General features: G+C 40.4%; 1 protein-coding gene across 15 annotated transcripts in view; it reads right to left on the bottom strand.

Annotated features, from left to right (window-relative positions):
• Nucleotides 1-11,857, bottom strand: part of LOC125771098 (protein enabled) — a 36,245-nt gene that overhangs the window by 5,891 nt on the left and 18,497 nt on the right. For 11 of the 15 annotated variants that reach the window (XM_049441336.1, XM_049441326.1, XM_049441327.1 and 8 more), the window contains exons 5-10: nucleotides 3,010-3,160; nucleotides 1,998-2,369; nucleotides 1,790-1,918; nucleotides 1,390-1,696; nucleotides 323-408; nucleotides 28-243 (exon numbers count right to left, since the gene is read on the bottom strand). In XM_049441336.1, coding sequence (XP_049297293.1) covers nucleotides 28-243; nucleotides 323-408; nucleotides 1,390-1,696; nucleotides 1,790-1,918; nucleotides 1,998-2,369; nucleotides 3,010-3,160 — 1,261 coding nt within the window. The remainder of the gene's footprint in view (nucleotides 1-27; nucleotides 244-322; nucleotides 409-1,389; nucleotides 1,697-1,789; nucleotides 1,919-1,997; nucleotides 2,370-3,009; nucleotides 3,161-11,857) is intronic. The other 4 variants (XM_049441337.1, XM_049441338.1, XM_049441339.1 and 1 more) reach the window with 4 other exon arrangements.

Raw genomic sequence — 11,857 nt, 5'->3', positions numbered from 1 at the left:
AGCTATAGCTTTTTTCTCGTTACCAACCTTCAGTATCGTTTCTTCGCTGGCACTGCCAAAACGTTTTCGCGACGGTTTCGGTGATTCCGAACCGCTCAGACTTGCACCACCCGGGCCGGAATTGTTGCCTCCTCCACCACTAGCATTGTTGCTGCCCAGTTTGTGTGGTAGGGTGCTTGATTTTTCCCAGGCCCGCTGGCGTCCACCGGATCCTGCAGCACCACCATCGTCGTTGGAGTCCGGCTAGAATGAAGGTGCGCGTGTAATGTGAAACGAATGATAGAAAATCTAGGCTAATAGATGGTTGATGATGATGCTTTACCTCCTTCTTTTCGGCCTGCGCCCGACGCCTAGCAAGAGTTTTTGCCATTTCATCCATCATCGATGCCATACCGGATGACGATCGTCCTGTTGTTAGTGCAACCACAAGAATGCACAAAAACGCAACAAATTAGTTGGAAAATAATAGGTTGAAAATAATAAATCAACTAAAGCTAAATTTCTATTTTCCTACAGCTTCTTTTAGACAATCTAACTTGAAATCTAACAGTTATTATATATCGCTTGCAACAACTATGCATTAACGTTTAATTTAGTCTAATTTGTTATTTAATATTGAAATAATTACATTTTGCGGAGTAATTATAGCCATATCCTTCTAAATTTATCCTTCTAAATAAATAGTCACAAAAAAACCAATACTTTTTGGAAAAAACGCACAAGTCAAGACCACGACCATGGTTTAAAAAAACGGAAAAGCTGAATCAAGCCAAAGAAAAAGAAAATCTGGCAAGTGCCGGACAGACAATTTTTTGTCGACATTTCGTTTAACTAACCACCTGAAGGAGGAAAAACAAAAGAGGGAAAAAACAAATTCTACCAGACGAATCCTATTAGTGGCTTTCCACACTTGGTTCAACTCGGTCACGTTACAATTGCAATGATTGTTTCGTTAACAGCTGGAACAAAACCACCATGCCTTACCCAAATATTGACATTTAGCTTTGGATTGCAAAATATTATTCCTAATTTGAATTCTATTCCTCCAAACAACCATATAAACCGCACGTTGTTACGTCTTTAAGTAGATTGTTCTAAAACACGAAAACTACCAGAACATCCATATTCTAAATGAAAGAGTGCTTGATGAGTATGAAGATTTTGGAACCGCTTTGTGATGGCACACACGAGCACGAATGAATGCTTCATACGCGAGCAGGCGAGCTGTTTTGTTTTTAAGTCTCATGCGAAAAGGAAAAGCACACACAAATACAGAAAAGAAAACAGCCAACATAGTACATATGAGTGCGGCGATAAACCGCGATGATACCGATGAGTCCAAGGATTAGTACACGCAAAGAATGTTAGTATGAGGGTGTAAGTGCTAACCTATGGTTCCATAATTACCACTACCTCCGCTCGATGTACTGCTGCCACTGTTTTCCGTCACGGTGGACGTTACAGCATTGTTGACGCTAGTGGTGGACGCTATCGACGTGTTGGACGAACCGCCAGCATTAACCACTAACGATAAGGAACCCTTCTGTGGTTGGCTGCGTTTCAGTTTGGCACTGGCCAGCTGGAGGGCCAAGGAATTAATTTCACCCGGCTTGGAAGAAAGCATACCGGGCGGTGGTGGTGGTGGTGGTGGAGCACCCGCATTACTCAGATTTGGTGGCATAGGCGGTGCTGGAGGCTGGTGCAAAAGAGAGGAAGAGAGAATCGATGAGTTAAACAACTCTTACCAAAAAAAAAAACAAAATCGATTTATCCATAGTAAATATCGTACCTGGGGTATATTCGATGGTGCAGACATGGGGAACATTGGCGGCATCATTGGCGGTGGTGGAGGAGCGTTCGTCTGTTGCATCTGCGATGAAGGTTGTGGTTGCAGCGGCTGCATTGGCATCTGAGGAACCTGAAATATCAATCAAAGGAATAGTAAGCACTCCAAAACTCCAGCAACCAGCACAGGGAGAGTGTTCTTTCTTACTTACCGGTGGTATACCGTACTGTGGTTGTCCGGCACCGTACGGACCACCGACACCATTCGGAGGCCCGTAACCGTTCGGTGGCATCATCATCGGTGGTGGCGGTGGCTGTGGCTGCGACTGCTGCTGTTGTTGCTGCTGCTGCTGCTGTTGCGACACTAGCTGCTGCTGACCGGCGTAGATCGGATTCGACGGATTGGTGTTAGTCGCGCTCGGGGAGCACGTGGCCGTCGCGTAAATCGAACCGTTCGAAAGGTTCGACGGTATCGGCTGCTGTGGGGGCGGTGGTTGTTGCGGCGGTTGCGGTGGCAACACCGACTGATTCAGCATTTGATGGTTTTGATTCGATGCTACGTAGATTGGCTGCGGATACTGTTGCTGGGATTAAAGGAAATCGATGGAAAAATTGTTAATATTTGCCCTAAATTTGCTACCTAAAAGCTGTAAAACCTTTGTAAATAAGTGGTATTGTTTCACAATCTGAGAGACGTTTTTTGGATATAAAACATTGTTTTCGCTGCGTACAAAACGGCTATACTTCTTCGATCCAGATCTACAAACCATTGGAGAAATATATACGCACACTTAGACACGAGTCACGTGGTATGCCAAAACCATACCGTACACCCGCCTACAGTCACTCACACTCTTTATATCCTAGTGTACACGAACGTCAAACAATTCCAAAAATATTCCATTATCATTCACTCCACACCATTTGCACTCCACACTCCGCTAACGACCAATCTTTAACGTGTCGATCGAACCTGACAGGTTGCTTTTGATGGAAAATCGAATTTTCGACAAGGGAACAATGTTCAAGGTCATCTCTCACTTCCGTTTCCACACCGGATACAGCAATCCCGAAACACAATAACAAACGTAGCAAAGTTGGCATTTGCTAGATTTCCGATCCGTTCTAGCGCTATGTGCATATTGCGATTCTTCAATTTGCCACCAAAACTCTATTTACCGTGCTGCAAAACCAAAACCAGCAAAAAACTCTATCTCTACTTACCGAATTGCTTCCATAGGTAATACTGTTGGTACTGCTGTTACTCTGCTGTGATGCATAGATCGGTTTCTGCTGTTGCTGCTGCTGTGCCGCCTGCTGCGATGCCTGCTGCTGCTGCTGTGTCGACGGTAACGCTGGCGGGACCGGTGGTGCACTGTTGTTTTTTTTATGTTAAAAAAGCATACGGATTAAACAAACGGATGAGTTGGATTGATTGAAATAGTTGTAACACAATGACAACAACAGCTCGTTGTGGGGCAGCAATTATTTAGTATCAATTGTTTTCTATTCGGCACTAACTCTAAATTGTCCTGATGCGGATGATGCTGCTCTGGATGGTGTCTAGTGCACTTCACACAAAACTATACTGCCCTTTTTTCACGGCCCAATGTTATGCGGGACTCTATTCCGGGGGACACACTCTAGCCGTACTGTAACGCAAATTCGCATATGAAACGAACCCTCGTTGCAAATCGTACGCCATTCTCTAGATTGTACTCTCACGCGCGTTGTCCTCTCGCTGGGCACATTTCGGATGAATATCTTCTCACATTCAAATAATCATCATTCCCAACTGCTCCGTCGCGTGCCAGAATGACATCGCGCACTGCTGTCAAATGTTGCCCGGAAGACTGTTTAACAATGGCAAACAGATGCACGCACGGTTGCCTATCTGTATGTTTTGTCCGTAATTGTCTCTCCAATTATGTTATGCCATTTACTAACAAAAATGCATCAGATGTACATCATGGAGGGAGGGATTGGTTTCTCACCGACACCTTGGAAAACCCTTTTCAACATTGCATCTTTAGAGGATTTTCCCGCCAACACCCAATGTTGTTTAAGGGTGTGCCGCCTTTGTTGCTCATTTTATTCTCTTTCTTCAAATATCTTCCTCTCTTCACCAGCCACCTTTTTAAGGACATCGTCTCCCCCAACTCCCCATATTCCTGTTAACGTCCGCATCGGAGATCCTGCTACCACCATTGCGAGTGGGAGCGAATAGCTCTCGAGGCTCTTACAAGAGATGCTGAACTAAAGAGCACACAACATTGACGTCTGCATGGTGTACCATCGAGAGACACGAAAACAGAGAATTTTCATAAAACTCTGCCTCTTCTCTTGTCTTCCTGCCAGTCTGGTTTGGGGCGGTGGTATGTTATGATACGAGGATATTTGCAAACACGCACGCACCGACAAGTGTTGACCGAATTCTTTTCCACCGGATCGCATCCATTGCGCATATCGCCGCGTTCGGAAGAGAATGGACTGTTTGCGAGGAGTTCACCAAACCTAAGAGGAATTTTACGGCATCTTGCCAACACAGAACACACACTGCAAAACTGCAATCGGCAATCGTGTCTTTCTCGGTACAAAAATGTAATCGTCCTTATTGCCAAATTCCTTTGTTTCTGTACCTATGCTCAGGAGTAATAAATTGGACGCGATTTATGGAATAGATTACACGTACAAAGTGTAACATGAAGCTTTACAATTATAATTGGAAAAGTTTTATCTTAAAATACATCTAAAAAGAAGCAAAGTTGCTTGTAATGAAGAAACTTAGGTTTTCTGTAATTTTGCTATAAAATACTCATCCATATTCATATATGACATCTGTCAGACACATTGACTAATAGTCCATGTAAAGGACTCTGGTCGAATACTAATATTATTATTGCACACTCTAGTATTATGTTACATAAATACTAAATTCGAAGTAAACTAATATCAATTACCAATAATTTGGCTCAATTTTCGCTGTGCTACAGGTCAGTGATAGCCTCAAGGAATGACTCCTTTGGAAAAAGCAGGTTTTTGGGGCATACGTTAAAGATAGGTTATCTTTGATTTAAAGTTACAAAAGGGATTACAAAAGGGATCCATTTTCCAATTTGAAGAAGTGCTCATTGAAGATGTAAACCCACATCAGGTCTTTTAAAGTCTAATAAGTAAGAACTAGAGATGTTCAAAGTGAGTTAAATTTTCCAATTTTTAGATTTCTTTTTTTATTTTTTATTCTTTTTTTACTTAAAGCATTATTTAAGTGAAGAGAAACGAATTTTAACCAATTCGCATTGAAATAAATCAATTTTTAAAATTTTGCAAAATTACTTCACAAAAAGCTTCAATTATCAATTTCAATTTTATAGTTTTTTTTTAATTTTTTTTATTATTTTTTATTCTTTTTTTTATTTAAAGCATTTTTTTAGTGAAAAGAAACTTATTTCAACCAATTGGCATTAAAAAAAAATCAATTTAATTTTTTTTTGCAAAATTTCTCAAAAAAATGGCAAGGGGTACCCCTTATGAAATTTTCGAGTTTAAAATTTTTAAAAATTTTTTTTCTGATTTTTTATACTTTTTTTAATTTAAAGCATTATTTAAGTGAAAAGAAACTTATTGCAACAAAATTCGCATTAAAATATATCATATTTATAAATTTTGCTAAATTGTTCAAAAATGAGGAAAATTTTACATTTTCTCAAACAGGGTAAGGAACTTGGTTCCTCGCATAACTTCTGGCACAGACATCTGAGGGCTTGGCCGCCCAAGAAGAAAATGTAGCCATTGGTGCCATCTATCGACCACAGGTTAAAGATTGGCGATACGTTGGATAACGACCGAGTTATAGGCAAAATTTAGTGCAAAAATGAAGAAAATTTTACATTTTCTCAAACAGGGTATGGAACTTGGTTCCTGGAATAACTTCTGGCACAGACATCTGAGGGCATGGCCGTCCAAGAAGAAAATGTAGCCATTGGTGCCATCTATCGACCACAGGTGAAAGATTGGCGATCCGTTGGATACCGACCGAGTTATAGACAAAACTTGGTGCAAAAATGAGCGTTATGAAATTTTCAAATTTTTAGAATTTTTTTATTTTTTATTAAATTTTTGTTTTTTTTTATTTAAAGCTTTATTTTAGTGAAAAGAAACTTTTTTCAACCAATTGGCATTAAAAAAAATCAATTTAATTTTTTTTGCAAAATTTCTCAAAAAAATGGCAAGGGTACCCCTTATGAAATTTTCGAGTTGAAATTTTTTTTCTGATTTTTTATTCTTTTTTTAATTTAAAGCATTATTTGAGTGAAAAGAAACTTATTGCAACGAATTCGCATTAGAACAAATCAATTTATAAAATTTTGTACAATTACTCAAAAAGCTAAGGCTATAGCCTTAGGAAATTTTTAAATTTTTAAAATTTTATCTGTACTTTTCTGTGCTGTACAACTGTGCAGAAAAACCATCAACAATTATCATAGGTTTTTGAATATCAATAAATTCGTCAATCATGTGACCCGTTTGGTCAACATAACGTTTTCGGTCCTGTTGTTACTGTGTTTGTTTGAATCGGAAGAACTAGCGCCTATACAAACAAATAAACATCCGCAATCAAGAATCATCGGTCCACTCAGCACCATTTTCCCTTCGCATAACCATAACCAGACCTAAAGGTCCATTGTTTCACAAACGTCGCGCCTCCCATTATTGAAGGGATCGTGTGGAACGTTGTTATGCGCACCAAATAAAGTGCTAGGCGGTTGCGGATAAAATTATCTACCCATAACACCTCTCTCCTTAACACATACACCACCCGCCGGAGGGGTAGAACAAACCGGAAGTTACATTTAAGGTACCAAAACAGAACAGGTTACTCTACTGAGACAAGACACAAACAGTGGGTGGGCGAAATTTGACAGACGGTGGAACAGAGATACCGTCTGTGTGTACCATTTGGCGACAAAGTCATTATTGCTTTTGCTGTCATCAACACCGTCACCGAAAGCAAGAAGAAATCGATGCACATTTCATTATTCCGGACCAGAGGGGAGGGACCTGACACCGGACGTTAATTAGATGACAATCGATTCATCGTTTCCGGTGGATTACGCCCGTTTTCCTTTTCACCATGTCATTTCATCGATCCTAAGCCGTAAAAGTTCGATATGGCGTAGAACAGTGAAGAAATAGCGCAGAGGGATGGTGAGAGACATAAAGGTTAGATTGGTGTTGAAACCGAAAGGATCCAACAATCCGCCATACCACCGGAGAATAGCGCGAAATCTAATGACACGATTTAACGGGTTCGCGATTTGACAGTCGGGTCAGGTCCTCTTCTTGGTTCCAGAAACGCCATTGGAGTAGCTATATTTAACCCGAATGGAAACTAGTTATAGCAGTGTAGTTCATTCTACTCGCCCCAATCCGTCATCAGTTCCAATTGCGCGATATTTCTTTGTGGAACATTCGAAAATCGATGATGGCGTTTGGGGTTTTCGTTTACGGTGCCTTCATGAGCAAGCGGCCAAAGATTAAGAAGACCCAATGCGAAATGGGACAAGAAGTCGCCAAAGCACATTAAGCACGGGCATTATATTCACAGTTAAACGCTTCACAATTGTACCAATCGTTGCTAAAAGTTGGTGAAGCACACATTTTTGGAGCGCACAGAAATTGCACCTCTCGCACTAACAATACTTATGGGACACGACGCCGGCGGGGACAAGCTTCGCGTGGGAACCAAAATGCGACAGGAAATGGGAGATACTTAGAGGAATTCTTGCTTGTAGCTTTGGTAAGAACTAGCACACACAAAAATTAGCTTCAACTTTCATCTCGTCTTCCATTTCCAAGCAAGATGCGAGCAGCATCTGTCGGACCGAATGTTTGCTGAGCAAACGTTTTTTTTCTCCAAGACCCAGTATACTTTTTGCAGACATCGTATATCTCGTGTGACTTAGTTCTATTGAATTGTTTGAAGGAATTTTTTTCCAGGTGTAATGCAGGGAAGATGCGCTAACTTGCAGAAATAGAACTCATATAAAGTTAGCACCCATATCTTGTACGCACTTTATGTAAATTCTTACTACGAAATTCTTCTCTTTCATGGCAGAAACTACTTTCACGCAAACAACTTAAGCAATTGCTCAAAATCACTCTGCCGAAAACAGGCGGAAAATATCCATCCGTCATCGTTTGGGCTTTCGGCTTTCTTGATGTTTAATTTCCGCTAACGATTTTTTTGTTTTCTTTGTTTGGGAACGATTTTTCAATTTTCTCTTTCGAGCGTTAATGACAACAAGCTGTTAACTATCGGATTTCAACACGCAACACTACTGTGTGGAGAGGGCACAAAACCCTAAACCCCTTTTTCTTTCGACAGAAGTATTAGCAGCCGTTAGGAAATGGAAATGACATTACATTTTCAACAGAAAACAGTTTACGATCGAGAGTAAAAGCATGCAGATTGTGTGTTTAAGATAATATTGAGAGTTGTAACCTCATCAAGAAGAGACAAATATATCGCATTTCCTATCCTATTTCCGATTCGGCAGACAAAATTCACGGTATTGTGAGTTGTGGGTGACTTACCCAATTTCCCGCACTTTTTTTGCTTCTTTTAAACAAATTACAAAACATGGTCTACGAGTTAGTCCCTATTGCAATACTTACTTCAGACGTGTGAATTTGTATGAGCCGTATGGAAAACGAATGCTACCTAACTCTCCCTATCTCTTTCTCTCTCTCTCTCTCGTATTGATTGCCAACCAAAGTATCGACACTGTTTATACTTCAATGAATCATGCCTATAAAGCGTGTGCATTTTCTTTTTGCCCACCATCTTCTGAAGATACCCGAGTAAACTCTGCATCACATTGGTGCTGGCTTTCCCTGTCTTTTGCATGTGGCATTTAAAGAAAGTCTTTCTTTTCCCCCAAATATAACATCTCATGCCGACCCTATTACCCGGCTAAATTCTCTTCCAATAGTTAGCCTACCGATCACACCACCCAATGGTTCTTAGATTACACCAAGGAAAGACAAGATAGTTGGGGATATAAAGGTTCACTATGTTGGTTTAACTCCATCCCCAATTTCCCCACACATCTGGTTTTTGGGGGGGGGGGGGGGTTGGAGAAAACTGAGCAGCACTCTGTTTATTAGGTTAGAAAAACAATCGTGGCAAAACGAAAGTGAGACGACGAACGAGAATAGTTCTTTTATGTTCTTGGATGCGTGTTGGGAAGAAAGTCGACGAACCAGAGGGCCTTTTGTAGGAGTTCTCAGAAAAACCAGCCGCCTATTGAGTCACATATTCCCCCTTGGGAGGGAATAAAAGACAGATTCAGAACATATATAGCATCAATGGAATATTGATGCTTGAATGATGAAGAATGCTTTAGTAGGATGAAATGGGGTCCATAACCTCCGAAGAAATTTGTTTCCATCCACACTAGTAAGGGTTAATATGCTACTAATACACGATGCAGTTTCTTCTCACTTCTCACAAAGCGTCTCTTCAACTCAAAACAAGAAAAAACCACTCCACAAATGGACCCCCATTTGCATAGCAATAAAAAGCTAGAAAAATATTGTAAAAAATACGATTCTTTCAGGCAAAAAAAAATAACTCCTACAAACAGGAAACAACACATCCTACAAGAGAGCCGCAACGGCGAATATAGGACAACTTCAGTTCTGGAGCGGTGACATAGAAAAAGTACACAATACACATAGAGAAGTTAATGGAAGTAAGTTGAAATGTACTCGAGACACAAGTACACAAGTGCTGGGGGTGCGTCTCCTTCAGAGCACACACAAATCCGCAAGAAGTGTACTGGAGAAGTAATGTGCCACTGTAGGAATTTTCGCCACCACCATCCCATAAAGGCCCGTAAGCCGTGAGTGAATTTACACCGGTTGGCGAGAGTGGTTTTTAGTAGTAGTTCTTGTGCTTTCTTCGTTCGTGTTCGCTAGAACGCGACCCACTTTTCCTCATCTTTAGGAAATTACAATCGCACCCTCTCGAACCGCACAAGGGAAGGCGCGGAGGCACACAATTGGACAGGAAGCGGTCGACGTTCTCTGGATGATGATATGCACGTTTCCTACTTTCCTACTACCATAGTGGATCGTAGAATGGAGCAGCAGCAGAAGTTGTGTGTTCATTTCCACTTCTATTTTGTGTCGCCGTTGCTCGAGATTTACTCGAACGTTGATTTATAGCACGGTGCAGTAACATGGCTTTTCATAGTCAAGCCATGTTTAGCAGTTCATTTATCATAATCACAAATAGTAAATGATTTCCTAGAGTTGGGGAGGGATGGAGTTTAAAATAAAATTCCATACAAACTCGGCTCTCGTAATGTTGGCAAACAGTCAGGATGGAAAACTATTCACGAGATGTATCTGATTTACATACTAAGTCAACGATGATAACTGCGGGATATCATGAATAGCAATAATTTAGTCACTATTTGTATAGCATTTGTAAGTTTTAAATGTTTTTTTTTTTGTTTCAGCACATTTTGCAGTTGTCATAGGGAAAGCACTTTAGAACAGAATCTTTTCATTCAAGGAAACTATCCAGACAAAGACGACTACTTCCGAACATAAATACAGGTAATCCCCAAACAGGGAAAATTCGAGAAGATCAGCGAGCTTCAGAGTATGTCGAATAATCCTGGTGCAATTTAGTTTATACTCTAAAATTAAAGTGTAGATGTGAAGACCGATTGAACAGGAGACCAGCACCGCTACCACATACAACACCGAGTTCCCGGTTGGAAGGTTTCACGAATCTTCAGCATAGAGATTCAAAGTCGTTCATTCAGTTCAAAGATTCATAGAACTTAAAATGACACCGTACAATCTGAAATATTAGCAACTAAATAATTAATTCTTGGTTTTGTTTCCTACATTTACTTGATAAATAGTTCATTATGCCTTCTGTTCTGGACGTACAAACATAAAAACCAAATTATTCGAAATCCAAACCACAGAAGATTGGAGGAGTGGAGCTGCTTGGTGACCCCAGCGAGTAGATATCATAATAATGACCTGATTGTATAGCATCGCGCAGAGTTTGAGTAGTAATGATGTATGATCTTTTCCGACCGCCATTTACACACAACAATCAACCACAACAGAAACCAGCACAAGAATGCTTTTTAATGCTGTGGGGTTGGGGTTCACTTCTTTTCAGATGTGTTTTTTCTTCTTCTTGTGATCGTTTGTTTCATCTCTCCCTCTCTCTCTCTCTCTTGTACGCACTAAGTCAAGTACCCCTTCATTAAAGGGAAGAGATTGCCTTCTCCCCCTTGTTTTCCAGCTCATTGCCTGTATTCATTCCAGTGGCGCATAAAAAAACGATTAGGAATGTAATAGAAGGGGAGGCATGGAAATTGGTCGGAAATGAAACATAACTCCACTTCCAAACATGCGGTGATTGTGTTTACTCTTCGATTAACGACACTCTTATAATTAACCCGCTAAACGAGATAGTAGTGTTTTAAGACATTACCATAGTTGTGTGTAAGATTTCTAACCCAAAAAATGAATCATTTGCTTTGGCAAACGTAGGGTAATAAATTTTGTCTGACATTCTAAATCAATTTGAAGAATGAAGTAAATGAAATATTGCAAACCATTGAAGGGATGTATATGGTAGGTATGCGCTAAAAGCGATATCTTATCAGACATATTTTTGATAAAAAGATGTGCCAACATCACATCATGCAATACGTCATCAACTTCGTTCTATTTATTCTGTATTCTGCAGTTTGAACAAACCAAGCAGAACAGGCTGATAACGCAAAGCGGATCAAAACTGAGGATTTCTTTGAACGCATTTCCAACAAAACTTCCGCCCTACGCAACAGAGCAAAGTGAGAGGTGAGTAATAGTGCAATTGCTACGGCATACGTGATTACCGAGAAAATTACTAGTGTGATGGCATGCAAACGGATGTTGTGTTGCATTGCAAAATCCTCAACAGATAAGATGTACTGCTATGAGCTGTCACAGGTGTTAAGAGTTGAGCGTACAATGTGTTTTCATGACTAGT

Source organism: Anopheles funestus, chromosome 3RL (assembly GCF_943734845.2).
Source record: "Anopheles funestus chromosome 3RL, idAnoFuneDA-416_04, whole genome shotgun sequence".
NCBI classification, from domain to species: domain Eukaryota; kingdom Metazoa; phylum Arthropoda; class Insecta; order Diptera; family Culicidae; genus Anopheles; species Anopheles funestus.
Note: the sequence above shows the minus strand (reverse complement) of the source record. Positions and strands in the feature narration are given on the sequence as shown.